This window comes from Capra hircus, chromosome 26 (assembly GCF_001704415.2).
Source record: "Capra hircus breed San Clemente chromosome 26, ASM170441v1, whole genome shotgun sequence".
NCBI lineage: Eukaryota > Metazoa > Chordata > Mammalia > Artiodactyla > Bovidae > Capra > Capra hircus.
The window spans coordinates 46,301,365-46,321,764 of NC_030833.1; the positions used below are offsets into that span (position 1 = coordinate 46,301,365).

Sequence of the window (20,400 nt, forward strand, 5' to 3'; positions counted from 1 at the left end):
AAACAACACACAGTTGTGGATGTGACTGGTGATGGAAGCAGGGTTCAATGCTGTAAAGAGCAATATTGCACAGGAACCTGGAAAGTTAGGTCTATGAATCATGGCAAATTGGAAGTGGTCAAAAAGGAGATGGCAAGCGTGAACATCAACACTTTAGGGATCAGCGAACTAAAATGGACTGGAATGGGTGAATTTAACTCAGATGACCATTACGTCTATTGCAGCAGGCAAGAATCCCTTAGAAGAAATGGAGTAGCCATTACGGTCAACAAGAGTCCAAAATGCAGTAGTTGGATGCAGTTTCAAAAAGGACAGAATGATCACTGTTTCCAAGGCAAATCATTCAGTATCACAGTAATTCAAGTCTATGCCCCAACCAGCAATGCTGAACAAGCTAAAGTTGAACAGTTCTGTGAAGATCTACGAGACCTACTAGAACTAACACTCAAAAACAGATGTCCTTTTCATGATAGGGGACTGAAATGCAAAAGTAGGAAGTTAAGAAACACCTGGACTAATAGGAAAATTTGGCCTTGGAGTACAGAATGAAGCAGGGCAAAGACTAATAGAGTTTTGCCAAAAGAACACACTGGTCACAGCAAACACCCTAATCCAACAGCACAAGAGAAGACTCTACACATGGACATCACCAGATGGTCAATACTGAAATCAGATTGATTCTATTTTTTGCAGCCAAAGCTGGAGAATGTCTATACAGTCAGCAAAAGCAAGACCAGAATAGAACTGTGGCTCAGATCATGAACTCCTTATTGCAAAATTCAGACGTAAATTGAAGAAAGTAGGGAAAACCACTAGACCATTCAGGTATGACCTAAATCCAATCCCTTATGATTATACAGTAGAAGTGACTAATAGATTCAATGGATTTTATCTGATAGAGTGCCTGAAGAACTATGGATGGAGATTCATGACATTTCACAGGATGCAGGGATCAAGACAATCCCCAAGAAAAAGAAATGCAAAAAGGCAAAATGACTCTCTGAGGAGGCCTTGTAAATAGCTATTAAAAGAAGAGAAGTGAAAAGGAAAGGAGAAAAGGAAAAATATACCCATTTGAATGCAGAGTTCCAAAGAATAGCAAGGAGAGATAAGAAAGCATTTCTCAGTGATCAATGCAAAGAAATAAGGGGAAACAATAGAATGGGAAAGACTAGAGATCTCTTCCAGAAAATCAGAGATACCAAGGGAACAGTTTATGCAAAGATGGGCACAATGAAGGACAGAAATGGTATGGACCTAACAGAGGCAGAAGATATTAAGAAGAGGTGGGAAGAATACAAAGAAGAATGATGCAAAAAATATCTTCATAACCCAGATAATCATGATAGTGTGATCACTCACCTAGAGCCAGACAACCAGGAATGAGAAGTCAAGTGGACCTTAGGAAGCATCACTACAAATTAGTGGAGGTGATAGAATTCTAGTTGACCTATTTCAAATCCTAAAAGATGATACTGTGAAATAGCTGCATTCAATATGCCAGGAAATTTGGAAAACTCAGCAGTGGCTACAGGACTGGAAAAGGTCAATTTTCATTCCAATCCCAAAGAAAGGGAATGCAAAAGAATGCTCAGCTACTGCACAGTTGCACCCATCTCACACGCTAGCAAAGCAATGCTCAAAATTCTTCAAGGAAGGCTTCAACAGTACATGAACCATGAACTTCCATATGTTCAAGATGGATTTAGAAAAGGCAGAGGAACAAGAGATCAAATTGCCAACATCCATTGGATCATCGAAAAAACAAGGGAGTTCCAGAAAAACATCTACTTCTGCTATTGACTACACCAAAACCTTTGATAGTGTGGATCACAAAAAAACTGCTGTAAATTCTGAAATAGATGGGAATACCAGATTACCTGACAGGCCTCCTGAGAAATCTGCATGCAGGTCAGAAAGCAACAGTTAGAACTGAACATGGAACAACAGACTTGTTCCAAATCGGGAAAGGAGTATGTCAAGACTGTACATTGTCACTCTGCTTATTTAACTTATATGCACAGTAGAGAAATGCTGGAATGGATTAAGCACAAGCTGGAATCAAGATTGCTGGGAGAAATATCAATAACCTCAGATATGGAGATGACACTTATGGCATAAAGCAAATAGTAACTAAAGAGATTCCTGATGAAAGTGAAAGAGGAGAGTGAAAAAGTTGGCTTAAAACTCAACATTTAGAAAACTAAGATCATCGCATCTGGTCCTACCCCTTCATGGCAAGTAGATGGTGGAACACTGGAAGCAGTGACAGATTTTACTTCATACTGCAAAATTACTGCAGATGGTGACTACAGCCATGAAATTAAAAGATGCTTGCTCCTTGGAAGAAACGTTATGACCAACCTAGACAGCATATTTGGAGAAGGAAATGGCAACCCACTCCAGTGTTCTTGCCTGGAGAATCCCAGGGATGGGGGAGCCTGGTGGATGGGGGAGCCTGGTGGGCTGCCATCTATAGGGTCGCACAGAGTCAGATACTACTGAAGCGACTTAGCAGCAGAGACAGCATATTAAAAAGTAGAGACATTACTTTGCCAACAAAGGTCCGTCTAGTCAAAGCTATGGTTTTTCCAGTAACCATGTGTGGATGTGAGAGTTGGAGTATAAAGAAAGGTGAGTGCTGAAAAAATAATGCTTCTGAACTGCGGTATTGAAGAAGACTCTTGAGAGTCCGTTGGACTGCAAGGAGATCCAACCAGTCCATCCTAAAGGAAATCAGTCCTGAATATTCATTGGAAGGACTGATGCTGAAACTGAAACTGCAATACTTTGACCACCTGATGTGAAGAACTGACTCATTTGAAAAGCCCCTGATGCTGGGGAAGATTGAAGGTGGGAGAAGAAGAGGACAACAGAGAATGAGATGGTTGGATGGCATCACCGAGTCAATAGCCATGAGTTTAATTAAACTCCAGGAATTGGTGATGGGTAGAGAGGCCTGGCATGCTGTAGTCCATGGGGTTGCAAAGAGTCAGACACGACCGAGCGACCGAACTGAATGAATTTAACTGAACCAGGGACAATTTACTCAACAATAAATCCAACTAATCAAAATGTATGCAACTGTTCAACATTGAAAAGAATTATGTAAGGATTTACTGTCTTTGTCTTTAACAGAAAATCAAGACAATTGAACCATGTTCCTACACTCTCCAAATTCTGCAGGTTTCCATAATACTAGAAATCTTCAACCACGTAGGCATAACAACTTTAAGAGAGTCAGGAAGTAAGAATAAATTTACACTATCAGAAGAATTTTATCTCATCCAAGTTTATGTCGTCTTTATTAAAATAAAGTTTAGCATAGACTAGGTCACCATCGTAAAGAATCTGCCTGCCAGTGTAGGCAACATGGGTTCAATCCCTGGGTCAGGAAGATCCTCTGGAGAAGGAAATGAAAACTCACTCTAGTATTCTTACCTGGGAAGTCCCATAGACTGAGGAGCCTGGCAGGCTACAGTCCATGGAGTACCAAAAGAGTTGGGTACAACTTGGTGACTAAACAGAACAAGATTCAGTTGGCTATTTACCTAATTAATAAATACATGATAACTAACTCAGGGCTACAAATTGCTTTAGTGCCTGAGACACCAAATTCATATTATTTTTTATTATATCTTTGTTCATGGGCTAAACACTGTACTAGACTACCTTTTAAATTTTTTCTGAGCTGATGAAATATGCATGCATGGTGGTAGAACTAAGGATGGTTTCTCAAATTAGGAATACCACTGAGGCGATTAGAAAATGTCACTCAACCCAGAAGGAGAGCAGGTGTCAAAGCTTTCAAAATCTGAAGAATTAGTTCAGGAAAGGAACAGCAAGCATGTAATTAGAGTCATAATGTACTGTTTAGCTGACATAAATAGTTAGTTCTCTTGCTCTGTATACAAGATCTTATTTATTGAAATTCCAGAAATTTTAGCACAGCATGGAAATAGCAAAGGAAAATAGAAAAAAGAAAAAGAAGAAGAAAGAAAAAAATACAGACATAAACTCAGCAATTTGAATGTGAAACTTAAAAACTAGCTACATTTCTTAATGTAGATCCAAAGGTTTCGGCACTCACCTTTCTTTATATTCCAACTCTCACATCCACACTTGACTACTGGAAAAACCATAGCTTTGAATAGACGGACCTTTGTTGGCAAAGTAATGTCTCTGCTTTTTAATATGCTTGGGATCCAAAGTGGATCGAAAATGGCATATAAAAGAGCACATGAAAACCTGATGCCACTGCTATAGCTGATTTTGTTTTCCTACGATGGTGACAAGAAAATGTCCTTTCCCTTATGCTCTCTGTACAGGATGACTTCCACACTCTTCCCATTAGAACACAGCATATACTTCTACTACCGGAATCTGACAGAGCTTTGGCTACAGCAGAAGCGACTCTGCAAATTATAAGTCTAGTTCATAAACATTCTGTCTAATTCTTTCGGGAAGCTTCTTCTTAGAAGCCAGCACCTTGATGTGAGGAAGCTCAAATAGCCCAGGAAAAACCTACATGGAGTGGAAATGAAGCCTTCAGCTCACAGCCCTCATCACTGAGCTGGAGCCCATAGCCAGAATCAACTTGCCAAGTTTACTATTTGGAAAGTGGTTCCCAGCCCTTGGGCTTCCGAGATGGTGCTAGCAGTGAAAAACCCGACTACCAGTGTAGGAGACGTAAGAGATGTGGGTTCAGTCCCAGATTCAGGAAGATCCCCTGGAGGAAGACTTGATAACCCACTTCAGCAAACTTGCCTGGAGAATCCCATGGGCAGATGAGCCTGGTGGCCTACAGTCCATGGTGTCGCAAAGAATCAGACACAACTAAAATAATAGAACACACACACATAGAGCCCTTAGCCGAAGTGTCCTAGCTGATACTGTGTAGAGCAGGAAAGAGGTGTTCCCTCAGGTACGCCAGAATTGTGGCTTTATGAACAAATTTAAAGACTGCAATTTGAAGCCACTAAATTGTGGTGCTTTGTTATGCATTGATTGATAACCAGAATAAGTGCCTAATTTTGCAAGTAAACATATCTAATTTTTTCTACATGCCAATAAAAATATAATGTTCAATGAATAAATATTTGCTGTAAGTATTTAACTCTGTAAAATTAAAATTCTTGTTTCACAGAATGTTCAAGAATGGATTGATCTGTTAAAAATGATGATGAAGAATAAACTTTGGTCATACTGTGATTTATAGAATATCCTTTAATTCAAGATATATGATTTCAAAAGAAAATACTGTTAATTTATTAACTATATAAGGCTAAGTCACTTAAATTCTGTATTCCAGAGATCTCATTTATAAAATGACCATTATAGTGGTAACTATCTGAAAGGATTTAAGTTAATATGTTTGTAGAATTTAGCACAGTTCATGACAAACTGAGCAATCTAAATAGTCATTAGTCATTATTATCATTTACCACAAATCTGGAACATGGCTTTATCTCTAGCATGAAATGGCATAGGAATTAGAGATGCTTAATCTATAAGCTGGGGCAAAGAGGAAATTATGCTCAAAGATCCTTATAAAGTCAATATATTTTGCTTCTCAAGCAGTAACCTCTGTCTTTACTTCTCTCATTACATCAAGTACTGTTAAACATTCATCACACTGGTTTATTGATTTTAGTCTTATTAGGTTGGTATTCCCCTTCTCTTGGGATCTCATTGATATACCAGCTACTTAAATTAGCTCAGAAAAATAGATTGAAACTAAAAATATATTTGTCATGATTTCAATTAAGCCTTCCAAAGAAAAGTTCAATGTTCACATCATTAAGTCTTCTCACTAATATTCAACAAAATAATATCATGACCTACAACTTTAGGTAACCTATAAATATTTGTCTAGACAAACTCTCCATTAGCCTTTCTGTCTGCAAAATTACTCCATTTAGCTTAAAAATATTATTATTTTCTTCACTCAGTACACATCACAACATTTATCCATTTTTTAGGTTTTTTTTTTTTTATGCAAACCAACTAGACCAGTAATCATTTATTCCAGCAAACACAAAAGTGATTTTCAACCATTTAAGAGCTATTGCTAGTAAAGCAACTGGGTAAAATATTGGATAAAGTAATTGGTAAAATATTCGGTAAGAACTCTTGAAAGTGAGTGGAATGCAATCTAATTTACATTTAGAAGTAATCTGTGTTCTATTCTTTAAAAAAAAAGAAAAAAAATGTTCAAATACAGAGAGGATCCTCCAAACTACATTTCTTAAATGTCAGAAATAAAATCAAATATCTCGCAACGAATTCTGACATCACTAGCCATATTACTAACCCAGAAGCCTAAATGCTTTTCATAGGAACAGCAAAAACTAAGCAAATAGTTGACTCCTAGGAATTTGACTCGGAGAAGGCAATGGCACCCCACTCCAGTACTCTTGCCTGGAAAATACCATGGACGGAGGAGCCTGGTAGGCTGCAGTCCATGGAGTTGCTAAGAGTCGGACACGACAGAGCGGGTTTCACTTTCACTTTTCACTTTCATGCATTGGAGAAGGAAATGGGAACCCACTCGTGTTCCTGCCTGGAGAATCCCAAGGACGGAGGAGCCTGGGGGGCTGCCATCTATCAGGTCGCACAGAGTCAGACACGACTGAAGAGACTTAGCGGCAGCAGCAGCAGCAGCAATAAATTGACTGCTCTAAAAGATATATATATATATTTTTACATTTAAGGAAGAAACTAATATTTTAGCCTAATATTTTATCTCTATTGGGCTTACCAGGTGGCACAGTGGTAAAAAATCTGCCTGCCAAGACAGGAGACACAAGAGACAAATGTTCAATCCCTGGGTTGGGAAGATCCTATGGAGTAGGAAATGGCAACCCACTTCAGTATTCCTGACTAGAGAATTCTATGGACAGAGGAGCCTGGCAGGCTACAGTTCGTGGGGTCACAAAGAGTGGAACATGACTGAGCACACACGTGTGCATGCACAGAGTATCCATTAGCCTTATAACTTTTATTCTTAGATATGTATATTTATCACCCAGGCAGGTCTATGGTGTGAATTTTAGGCTGACACCAATGTATGGATTTATTTGAATTTTTTTTAATGAAGAATTGAATATAGAAAATATGTACACAACTTAATTTTTGTTTCTTTAAAATATATCTTTAATGAATAAATGTTTATATTCAGGATTCATTAACTCCCCCTCCAAACAGCTAAGCATAATCTCCAATAATATATCAAGATTCTAAAAGAGAAAAGGGCATCCTGTTAATATATGTGTCCTCTGAGTTAGGGCTGAATGTTGACAAGTGAATTTAGGAAAATGCTGGGGTTATTTCTTGGAGTTTCCAAGTATATGATGTCAACTGATCTTTGTTAAGCTTTATACATGGGGAAAAAAAAAAAAATCAGAGTCAAATGGGCTGCTACTTCAGGTTGTTGCTCACTCACTCAGTTGTGTCTGGCTATTTGTGACACCATGGACCACTAGGCTTCCGTGTCCTTCCCTATTTCCTGAAGTTTGCACAAATTCATGTCCATTAAGTTGGTGATGCTATCTAATCATTTCATCATCTGCTATGTTACTTCATGACATTCCTTCAATGATATAGTTAGACATTATGAATAAAAATTTACCCATACTGTCTCAAAATGGTGTTGGACATAAGCTATTTTCCAATATCCATTTAGAAAAGCATACTATTTTCATCACATATGTGTTCAAAATATTTGAACAGGATCTCATTGGGGGTCACAGAGGTGGAAGTGAAGAGGAAAAGATGAGAGTATGCTTACTGGAGTCCTCAGCTCAGGTATGGCAGCTTGATAGGTGAGTGGGCGACAGTCACGAGTGTTTGGCACGAGGACACATGGAAGAAACATTGGACCCAGGTCATCTCCATCCAGAACATCCACTGTGAGGGTGGTGGTGGTGGTTCGCCGTTCATTTAGGTTTTGGGCACGGTCCTGTGAGAGAGGGAGAAAAGAAAAAGAACATAAGATGGACTCAATGTTCCTTCCAGCTTGATTACACCGTAGACACATTTCTTCCTGACTGTAGGCATCTGACCTCCCTTTTCTTAGAGCATTTACTTTAAAAAACTTGCATTTGTAAATATTTTCTCTGCCCCTTTGAGGTGTCAACCTTCTAGCTCAAACTTTTACCAGTTTTATACCCAGGACTCTTTCTCCAGGATCTAAGAATTATCCCTTTGAAATGTAATAATTAAGGAAAATAGAACTCCTATTAATATCTCCCAGTCCCTGTAGGCGGGTAGGAGCCTAACTTCCATGAAGGTTTTCTCCAAGTTGTGACACCATCTCCCATCATGAAGGTACATAACTGTTTACTTTTCCTTTGAGGAGACAGTTAACAAACAAGTTAACAATCAAGATGACTCTTGATTCCTTCATTCCTGGCCCCACCCCAGTATTTTACTTTATTTATGATGCTTCAAGAAATTTAAGTTTATGAAATAAATGTTGCTCATTTTAAAAAAGTGGGGGGGGGGAGAGAAGAAGAAGAAGAAAAATTAAATGAAGAGGTGAATAAAAGGAAGGAAAGAAGACCTACCAGATCTGCTATACTCTCTTTGGAAAAATGTATTTGTATGTTTCACATACGATTGCCTGTCACAAATTATAATATTTTGAGAGCCTTCCTTCTCTCCATTTAGCCTTCTGGCATCACTAAAATAACTTGTTTCCAAGTTTATAAATGACAATTGTTTCATTTCTTCATTCTTTGAGACTCTAAAATCTACAATTTCTTTTTTTTTTTTCTTTTGAATTGAACAGATATTTTTTTTTCTTTTTTCTTTTTTACCTTACAATATTGTATTGGTTTTGCCATACATCAGTGTGTACACCTGTGGCAGATTCATGTTGATGTATGGTAAAATCTACAATTTCTGAGAAGAGTATCCTTGTATCAGTAATGGGAATTACATTTCCATTTTTTCTCTTTTCCATTAACCACAATATTGCCAGAGAACATGGATTTTATTTTATTTTATTGTCTGTTTTGTTTTTCCCATTTTTATGGGTTGCAAAGTGTTCTTTGGTAAGATCTACGGAAGCAGAAGCTCTACTGATGCAATTTTGCAAGGGCAAGCTTTCTGGAATGCAATAACTTTATGACTCTGAAACCAAGTAGGACCTTGTGGGGCCCTACCAGGTACAAATCCTGTTCGTGTTCCCCATTTCTTATTTGCAGGAAATAGATTTCATTCAGCTTCTTTGACCTTCCCTGAGTTCCAAAGGGAGATTCAAACAATTGCTAATTAGAAGAGTGAGGGAATGCAGAAATAAAGGAAGAGCAACCAAGAAATAATAGTGCAGTGATAAAGTGAAACCTGGTTCCTCCTCAAGTAGTATATATATAACAATATCTTTGAGTTCTTCTGCAGGAAACAAGGACCCAGCAGGTGGAGAATTGTAACTTCAGGTGAGCACAAGATTCCTAGAATACTATCCTGTTACCTCAACACCAATCAATCAGAAAGAAGACTGCACAGAATGGACAATAACAAAGACTCTGATCCCCACCTCAAATGATTATCTGTGATAAGCTTCCCTTTCTCCCTTTAAAAACTTTCACAACAGAGCGGAATCTTTAGTACTGGTTCCTGGACACAATTTTGTCTTCTTCCAGCTTTCCTGACTCCTGAATAAAGCAACCTTTCTTTTCCTACCAACAACTGTCTTTTGAGTATCATCTTTCAACTGATAAGCAGCAGAACATGAGTTTGGTAAAAAAAAAAAAAAAAAAAAAACTCTTGTATTCTTTGATGTTTAATTTATCAAATTATTATTTACAAATTATTTTAAATTAGATTGGAGACATTAGAGATTGATCATACACAGAAAGAGGCCTTTTCAGAGTTTCCCTTAACGTATTAAAAGCAGAAACATTTGCAAGTGAAGCTGCCATAAACATGTTCTCTGGGGGAGTTTTATAGCCATGAGAAAAGAAACAAAGAGAAGATAAACACTAGAATCTACATAAACAAACATCATCACAAGCTTTCTTTACCTCCTGCTTATTTCCTAGAAACCTACTCATTCTTTAGCTGCTTAGGAAGCAACTTCACTTACTTGCTTTCTTACACATATAACAATACTTTATTCTTTTCACTTGTTAATCTGTTTGGTTTTTTTTTTTCAATATGTATATTTATGGCTGTGATGGGTCTTCCTTGCAGATCGGGGGCTTTCTCTAGTTGTGGAGAGTGGGAGCTCCTCTCTAGTTCTAGTGTGTGGCCTTCTCGCTGTGGTGGCTGCTCTAGTTGTGGAGCATGGGCTCTAGGGCACTCAGGCTTCAGTCGTTGCTGCATGTGGTCTCAGTTGTTGTGGCTCCCAGGCTCTAGAGCACAGACTCAATTATTGTGGTGAGGTAGATGTCTAATAGTTTGGCCACCTGATGCGAAAGACTGACTCACTGGAAAAGACCCTGATGCTGGGAAAGATTGAAGGAAGGAGAAGGGCATGATAGAGGATGAGGTGGTTGGATGGCGTCATCAACTCAATGGACGTGAGTCTGAGCAAGTTCCAGGAGTTGGTGATAGACAGGGAAGCCTGGTGTGCTCCCATCCATAGGGTCGAAAAGAGTCAAACATGACTGAGCCACTGAAATAACTCTCTGAAAATTGCAAGGCTGTCATTGTAGGGATAAGACTCCAGTTCTTTTTTAATTCCAACTCTTACTCTCATACAAACATCTCACTCCATTAACCTAAAGCTATACCCTTTGTTCCAATTTCCTGACTTTTAGAGGAATATGTCCTTGGTCTGGCAGGTCATAAAACATCCAGATGCAAGACAAGACATTCAGTAATTGTTGACCAACTTGTCAAGACGGAAAACACAAGGTGGACCATTAACTTTTAGCTCATACATCTGGTCCCTATTTGGTCTTTAAAAGATGGCCTGCAGTCATGAGAAAGGGTCGTGGAATGATAACTCAATGTCTATGAAAACCCAAGGACAGGGGGATAAACAACAACAACAAAAAAGCTATAAATTAGCAGATTGGAAGTAGGGACTTTCAAACTAATTGGTCAGAAATTACATACATCAGGAACGTGAGCCAATCAAAAATGAATAGATCAGTACTGGTAAAGATATAAACTGCTATAGTTCAGTTCAGTTCAGTCACTCAGTCATGTCTGACTCATTGCGACCCCGTGGACTGCAGCATGCCAGGCTTCCTAGAGCTTGCTTATACTCATGTCCATTGAGTCAGTGATGCCATCCAACCATCTCATCCTGTTCCCCTTCTCTTCTTGCCTTCAATCTTTGCAAGCATCAGAGTCTTGTCTAATGAGTTAACCCTTCACATCAGGTAGCCAAAGTATTGGAGCTTCTGCTTCAGCATCAGTCCTTCCAATGAACATTCAGAGTTGATTTCCTTTAGACTGACTGGTTTGATCTCCTTGCAGTCAAAGGGACTCTCAAGTGTCCTCTTCAACAACCACAGTTCAAAAGCATCAATTCTTCGGTACTAAGCTTTCTTTATGGTCCAACTCTCACATTCATACATGACTACTGGGAAAGCCATAGCTTTGAATATATGGACCTTTGCTGGCAAAGCAATATCTTTGCTTTTTAATATGCTCTCTAAGTTTTGAGGTTGAAATTACTAGGCAGTCAGTATAGAACTCTGAGACCTCAGTCTTCTTTTCAGTAAACATCCTGGTCCATTGTCCTAAATTCCTGGAATATGTGTTTAGTCTGATAGATTATTAGCACTCAGATCCAGGAAAGGACAGTAATTAAATTACATTCCATATGCTTGGAAGAAAAACAACTGGTGATCATTAATCTTAAGCCAATCAGTTCAATTCAGTTCAGTCATGGCAAAGTAATATCTCTGCTTTTTAACATGCTGTCTAGGTTGGTCATAGCTTTTGTTCCAAGCAGCAGACATATTTTAATTTCATAGCTGCAGTGATTTTGGAGCCCAGGAAAGTTAAGTCTGTAACTGTTTCCATTGTTTCCCATCTATTTGCCATGAAGTGATGGGACTGTATACTATGATCTTAGTTTTCTGAATGTTAAGTTTTAAGTCAACTTTTTCACTCTCCTCTTTCACTTTCATCAAGAGGCTCTTTAGTTCTTCTTCACTTTCTGCCATAAGGTGGTGTTATCTGTATATCTGAGGTTATTGATATTTCTCCCAGCAATCTTGATTCCAGCCTGTGCTTTATCCAACCTGGCATTTCACATGATGTACTCTGCACACAAGCTAAATAAGCAAGGTGACAATATACAGTCTTGACATACTCCTTTCCCTATTTGTAACCAGTCTGTTGTTCCATGTCCAGTTCTAACTGTTGCTTCTTGACCTGCAGATTTCTTGACCATACAGATTTGTCAGGAGACAGGTCTTAAATTCTTTAAGAATTTTCCACAGTTTATTTCAATCCACACAGTCAAAGTCTTTGATGTAGTCAATAAAGCAGAAGTAGCTGTTTTTCTGGAACTCTCTTGCTTTTTCAATGATCCAATCAGTTCAGTTCAATTCAGTTGCTCAGTCATGTCTGACTCTTTGCAACCCCATAGACTGCAGCTCTCCAAGCTTCCCAGAGTTTACTCAAACTCATGTCCATTGAGTGGTGATTCCATCCAACCATCTCATCCTCTGTCCTCCCCTTCTCCTGCCTTCAATCTTTTCCAACATCAGGATCTTTTCAAATGAGTCAGCTCTTCACATCCAGTGGCCAGAATATTGGAGTTTCAGCTTTAGCCTGAGTCCTTCCAATGAACATTCAGGACTGATTTCCTTTAGAATGGACTGGTTGGATCTTCTTGCAGTCCAATGGTCTCTCAAGAGTCTTTTCCAACACCACAGTTCAGAAGCATCAATTCATTGGCACTCAGCTTTCTTTATAGTCCAACTCTCACATTCATATATGACTACTGGAAAAGCCATTAGATGATCCAATGGATTTTGGCAATTTGATCTCTGGTTCATAAGCCCATACATCTGGTCTATTGTAAAATGGCCAGAGGATATGAAAAAGGGTGGAGACTTAATCCAAGGATCAAGAGAGGGCAGAAAGATGTTAAGTATCTTGATCTTTAAATTAATTGGTTAGAAATACTATGATTTAAGGAAGGATATAAAAACTGCTGTAAGTCCTACCTTGGGGGGGACTCTATTACCCCTCTCAGCATCTATACTGAGAGCTTTGTACTTTCCTCTGCTTTAATAAATCCTATTTGCTTGCTACTGTGAATGTTGCCTGTTTATGGATTCCACTCTTCAGACAAGAACTCAGATTCTCATCTTAGTTTATCATGGCTTTTCTTCCAAGGAGCAAGGGACTTATAATTTCATGGCTGCAGTCACCATCTGCAGTTATTTTGGAGCCCAAGAAAATAAAGTCTGTTGCTATTTCCATTGTTCCCCCATCTATTTGCTCTGAAGTGATGGGACCGTATGCCATATTTTTTTCTGAATGTTGAGTTTTAAGCCACCTTTTTGGGGTCATTGCACCTCTTGTCAGTGTCTGTACTGGGAGTTTTATACTTCTCTCTCCTTTAATATAAACTCTACTTGGGTGAGGGTTTGCATGTTCGTGAAGTTCTCCATGAACAAGAACTTGGATTCTGTTTCAGTGGTGCACAGGGTTAGTTGCTCTGAACTATATGAGATCTTCCTGGACCAGGGATTGAACCTGTGCCCCCAGCACTGCAAGGCAGTTTTTTAGCCACTGGACCACCAGGAAAGCCCTTGGGTTTTGTTTTATTTTGGTTTTGGTCAGTCTAATACAAAAGTCTCTGATTAGTAAATCTAAGAGGACTGAGAAAAACATTTTTCTTTCTCAAGAACAGAATAAACATATTTAGATTGTACTGACAATCATGATTGGTTAAATTTTTATTTACTTTTAAAAATGTATTATTAACTTTTGTCCTCACTGCATGTCTTGTGGGATCTTAGTTCCCTAACTAGAGGTTGATCCCAGACCCTTGGCAGTAAGGGAGCAGATTCCTAACCACTGGCTTGCCAGGGAATTCTCCTGATTTGTTAAATATATAAGTATATAACTTTATATAATTTTTAAGTCCTCCATTAACTGTTTTAAATTTTCCATATCTGTTTATTATATCTAGTACAGCTGAACATATATTAGGGGTAACGAATGACATGTGAGATAATTTTGGTCTCCAAATAAGAATTTTAAATTATACTTTAAATCTATGAACTGAGTATAAATAGAAAAGTCTTAATTTAACTTCTTCTTTTTTTTTTTTTTTTTTAGAAAACACATCAAACCTACTATTTTAAATTATGATTATAATATAGGGGAGTAGAATTTGCCACCCCCAAATATGTCTCTTTGGCATAAAGATTATTTTAGGCTGATTATTTTTAAGAAACTGAAGGCACAAAGGAAGCTTTGAAAATTGAGAAATAGCCTTTTGTAAGGGATATTTACATATACAAGGGAAATCTTTTGTAAAGGGGTCCCCTTGGCTATACCTGGAAGAGGAAGCTGATCTTATCACTAGCAACTTAAATATGCATATCGACTTTTGTTGTTGTTTACTCACTAAGTTCTGTCTGATTCTTTTGCAACCCTATGGAATTAGGCCTCCAGGATCCATGAAATTTTATAGGCAAGAATGGAGTGTGTTGCCATTTCCTTCTCTGGGGGATACACCCAGGGATCAAACCGATGTCTCCTGCAATGGTAGGCAGATTCTTTACCACTCTGCCACCTGACTTCCTTTAACTAAACTTCTACCTCAATATCTTCTGTGTTTAGCTAAAGATGATACTTAAGGTAAGGGCTTCTGCCATACTGGGTGTTAGGAACAAACAGGCGCCATGACAGGCTTCAGGGGCCAAGGTAGGCCTACGTCTCCTTTACAGAGGGGCTGAGTTATTGCCAAGGAGGAGCTGAGATCATCTTCTACCAGTGCCAGGACTCGACCAATCAGTATACTCCCTGTAGCCTGGTTCAAGACTATCAGGACAAGGATGAAAATCCCCTAAGAAAGCCCGCACATGCGAAAATCTAGCCAATTAGTAGGTGCTAAGGAACCCTTGCAACCAATCCGCCCCTGCCAACTCCCTGTCTTTGTCCTAAACCTATAAATACTGCTGTAATTCAGGGCTCAGGGCCCTTGCTCCACTCCACTGTGCTGGATGTGACTTGGGTCCTAGCTCGAGTTAGAAATAAAGCCCCTTTTTGCTTTTGCATTGCCATGGATGTCTTGTTTTCTCAGCTGTGGGGACTCGGACTGCAGGCATAACACTGGGAAGTAGTTACCCTGTTTTCCTGAGTCTTCCCGATGTATACAAAAGGTATGTGTATGTGTTAGTTGCATCTGACTCTTTGAGGCCCCATGGACTGAAAAGCCCCCCTCCTCTGTCCATGGAATTCTCTAGGCAAGAATACTGGAATGGGCAGCCATTCCCTTCTCCAAGGTATCTTCCTAACCCAGGGATTGAAACCAGGTCTTCTGCATTATAGATTCTTTACCATCCAGGCCACTGGGAAGTCATATATGTGATACAACTTTGTCTTTTTTCCATTAATCTGTTTTATGGCAATGTGATTATTAGACCAACCAAAGAACCTAGAAGTGTAGAATGGAAAAATTTCCCACATCTACAGCTGTGTAGAATGTAGTTTTCAAAAAAAGATGGTGTCAATTAAAATTTAAGAAAGATATTTAATTAATACCATTTTATGTAATATTGCCACATTCCAATGATTTCCTTGGTTCTTACCTTTCTCAAGGGTAAGAATTCACTCTAGAGGCATGGTGTTGTTCAGTTGTTAAGTCATGTCCATGTTTGCAATACATGGAATGTAACAGGCCAGGCTTTCCTGACCTTCACTATCTCTTGAGTTTTCTCAAATTCATGTCCACTAAGTCAGTGATCCTATCTTATCATCTTGTTGAAGGCAGTCAGTGTAGTACTCTGAGACCTTGTTTTCAATAAATATCTCCCTCCATTAACCTAAAGTTATACCCTTTTTTCCAAATTCCTGGAACATATCCTTGGTCTGATAAACTATTAGCACTCAGATCCCAGGGAGGGCAGTAATTAACTTCTGTTCCATATGCCTGAGGGAAAAACAACTGTTGATCATTAATTTTTTAGCCCATACATCAGGTCCATTGCAAAATGGCCAGGAGGTATGAAAAAGAGTGATGACTTAATCCGAGGATCAAGAGAAGACTTTAAGCTAAACATTTTGACCTTTAAAATGATAGGTTAGAAATTATGTATTTTAAGGACAGGAGCCAATCAAAACTGTACAGATTAATACTGGCAAGGATATAACCGTTGTAAGTCCCACTTTGGGGGGACTCTTTATCCCCTCTCAATGTCTATGCTGAGAGCTTTGTACATTCCTTCCCTTTAATAAATCGTATTCACTTGCCACTGTGGGTGTTCTTTCTTTACTGTGAAGTTCTTTCTTAGGCTCTGTTAACCAAACTTCTGATTCCCATTTCATCATCCTCACCCTCTTTTTCTTTCACCTTCATTCTTTCCAAACATCAGGGCCTTTTCCAAGGAGTCAGCTCTTTGCGTCAGGTTGCCAAGTATTGGAGTTTCAGCATCAGTCCTTCCAATGAATGTTCAGAGTTAATTTCTTTTAGGAATGACTGGTTTTGAAACTGTTTACCTCAGTTTGGGACTTGAACCCATAAGCCAAGACTCAAACCTAACCAAAACCCAGTTTGGTACTCAAACTCCCGTGGCTTGGACTTCGACTCAGACAAAACCCACAGTCTTCCAACTGAGATCACAGACCTGGTTTCAGGACCTAGTGAAGCTTAGGTTCTTGATGTTTCATCATGGAAATAGAAACAAAGGGATAGGTAAGAAGCGGATTTATTCAGAGAGAAGCACACTCCATAGACAGACTGTGGGCCATCACATGGGGTGAGTGCAGCTGCTTTGAGTTATGGCATAGTTAGTTTTTATGAGCCTGGTAATTTCATAGGCTAATGAGTGGGAAGATTATTCCAACTATTTGGGGGAAAGGGTAGAGAAAATTGGGCCATCACCCACATTTTGGTCTTTTGGTACCTTGACCTGTCATGGCTCCTCTGGATATGTCATTTAGCTTGCTGATTGAAGATCAAGGTCTAGTTGAAGGTGACTTGTATGCCATCTTGGACTCAGTTGATTCTAATAGATTTATGGTTTGTCTTGGGGTATGAAATTCTTTCAAATGTTGTACCCTGTCCCGTTCCCTCCTGTTTTAGTTTCAACTCTTTGCAGTCCATGGGACTCTTGAGAGTTTTCTCCAGAACAGTTCAAAAACATCAATGTTTCAGCACTCAGCCTCTTTTATGGTCCACCTTTTACATCCATACATAACTATGGAAAAACTATAGCTTTGATTAAATGGATCTTCGTCAGCAAAATGATGTCTCTGTTCTTAATACACTATCAAGATTTACTATATCTGTCAAGTCAAGGAGCAAGCATCTTTCAATTTCATGGCTGCAGTCACAATTCCCAGTGATTTTGGAAACTGAGAAAATAAAATATGTCACTGCTTATACTATTTCCCCTTCTATTTGCCATGAAGTTATGGAACTGGATGCCATGATCTTACTTTTTTGAATGTTGAGTTTAAAGTCAGGTTTTTCACTCTCATCTTTCACTTTCAAGAAACTCTTTAGTTCCTCTTCATTTTCTGCCATTAGAGTGGTATCATCTGCCTATCTGAGGTTTTTGATATTTTTCCTGGCAATCTTGATTCCAGCTTTTGATTCATCCAGCCTGGTATTTCACATAATGTACACTACTTGTAAGTTAAATGAGCAGGGTGACAATATACAGCCTTGATATACTGCTCCCAATTTTGAATCTGTCCATTTTTCCATGTCCAGTTATCACTGTTGCTTCTTGTCAGGAGGCAGGCAAGGTGATCTGGTATTCCCATCTCTTTAAAAATTTTCTACAGTTTGTTGTAATCTACACAGTAAAAGGCTTTAGTGTAGTCGATGAAGAATAAGTAGATATTCTTCTGGAATTTCTTTGCTTTCTTTATGATCCAGTGAATGTTGGCAATTGGATCTCTGGTTCCTCTTCTTTTTCTAAATCCAGCTTGAACATCTGGAAGTTCTCTGTTCAGGTTAGGTTGAAGCCTAGCTTGAAGCATTAGCCTGCTAGCTTGTGAAATGAGTGCAACTGTATGGTAGTTTGAACATTCTTTGGCATTGCCCTTCTTTGGGATTGGAATGAAAACTGACCTTTTCCAGTCCTGTGGTCACTGGTGAGTTTCCCAAATTTGCTGGCATATTGGGTGCAGCACTTTCATAGCATCATCTTTTAGGATTTTAAATAGCTTAGCTGGAATTCCATTACCTCCACTAGCTTTATTCAGAAAGATGCTTCATAAGGTCCGCTTGACTTCATACTCCAGGATGTCTGGCTCTAGGTGAGTGACCACACCATTATGATTATCCTGGGCATTAGTACCTTTTTTGTACAGTTCTGTGTATTCTTGCATCTGTTTTTAATCTCTTCTGTTTTTGTTAGATCCTTGCCGTTTATGTCCTTTATTGTGTCTAAATTTTCATGAAATGTTCCCTTGGTATCTTTAATTTTCTTGAAGAGATCTCTAGTCTTTTCAATTTTATTGTTTTCCTCTATTCTTTGCATTTTTCATTGAAAAAGGCCTTCCATATCTCTCCTTGCTATTCTTCGGAACTCTGCATTCATATGGGTGTATCTTTCTTTTTCTCCTTTGCCTTTTGCTTCCCTTCTTTTCTCAACTTTTTGTAAGGCCCCCTCAGACAACTACTTTGCCTTCTTGAATTTCCTTTTCTTTGGCATACTTTTGGTCACTACCTCTTGTACAATGTTATGAATCTGTGTCCATAGTTCTTCAGGTACTTTGTCTATCAGATCTAATCCTTTGAATCTATTTGTCACTTCCAAATAATCATAAGAGATTTGATTTATCTCATACTCGAATGGCCCAGTGGTTCCCCTACTTTCTTCAATTTAAGTCTGAATTTTACAATAAAGAGTTCATGATCTGAGCCACAGTCAGCTCCTGGTCTTATTTTTGCTGACTGTATAGAGCTTCTTCATCTTTGGCTGCAAAGAATATAATCAGTCTGATGTTGGTATTAACCATCTGATGATGTCTATGTATAGAGTTGTCCCTTGTGTTTTTGGAAGAGGGTATTTGCTATGACCAGTGTGTTCTCTTTCAAAACTATGTTAGCCTTTGACCTGCTTCATCCTGTACCCCAAGGGCAATTTTGCGTGTCATTCCAGGTACTGCTTGATTTCCTAGTTTTCAATTCCCCTATGATGAAAAGGACATCTTTTTCTAGTGTAAGCTCTAGAAATTTTGAGAGGTTGTCACAAACTGTTTGACTTCAGCTTCTTAGACATTAGTGGTTGGCACATAGACTTGGATTACTCTGATGTTAAAAGGTTTGCCTTGGAAAGGAATTGAGACATTTCTGAAGTTTTTTCAAGATAGCACACATATATTGCATTTCAGACTCTTCTGTGTGTTTGTTATACAGATTTAAATGCAAGCCTTGTCCACTGATAAGTTTCTAGAGATTTAGAAACATCCTTGCCTTCTTGGTACAGATAGAAAGATACCCTTTACAATTGGAGTTTTTACTTGTAAATGAAAATTCTTCTATTAGTTTTTAGAGCTTCTTTTCTGCCTGCTGTGTTTTTTGTTTATTACTCAGCCCAAAATACTTCTTATGCTTGCTGAAAGAAAATTAATAATTTAGGAAATGAGAAAATTTCTTCCCCTTTAGTGAGTACTGTACATATTACATATTCTTTCTAATTTCATCAAGGATCACAACTCCTTAGGAGATAACCCTCCTTCTTAATCATGTAAGGAGTCATGAGGATCAATGGCCAGTTACTCTTTGTACATGTAGGTTGTGTAAATTGTCTATAATACATCATTTAATATATAGCCCTTTGTCCCAGAAACTTATATGTAACTGCGCTTTGACCTCTGATGGGCAGAATAGCTCTTCATGCTCTCTGAGAGACTGTCCCTGGGTTATAATCTTCATTTTGGTAAATAAAATTTTCCATAACTTTCTTAGATTGACTGATTAATATTTTGTACACATGCTAAAGAGATACACTTTGGGCTGACACATTCTGCTCCTTTTCACTACTTCATGTGAAACACACTAAGAAAAACTACCAAAACTACCAACTTGATTAATATATACATAGAGATTTTCCAGAATTTGTCTCGAATAAATACAACATAAATAGAGAGATGAAAATAGGCCTTGTGCACATTCCTAACTTGCAAGTCTCTGGAAGGTGATTTTAATCCATAATTCTCTTTTCACAGTTCAGAACCAAATTTGATCTTAAAATATTGCCTAAAACAAAGCCCCTAACAGTTCTAATAAAAGCT

General features: G+C 38.5%; 1 protein-coding gene across 10 annotated transcripts in view; it reads right to left on the reverse strand.

Moving 5' to 3' along the window:
• PCDH15 (protocadherin related 15) overlaps positions 1–20,400 on the reverse strand; it is a 910,832-nt gene that overhangs the window by 479,219 nt on the left and 411,213 nt on the right. For all 10 annotated transcript variants that reach the window (XM_018041648.1, XM_018041647.1, XM_005698156.2 and 7 more), the window contains one exon: positions 7,790–7,960. In XM_018041648.1, the coding sequence (XP_017897137.1) occupies positions 7,790–7,960 (171 nt within the window). The remainder of the gene's footprint in view (positions 1–7,789; positions 7,961–20,400) is intronic.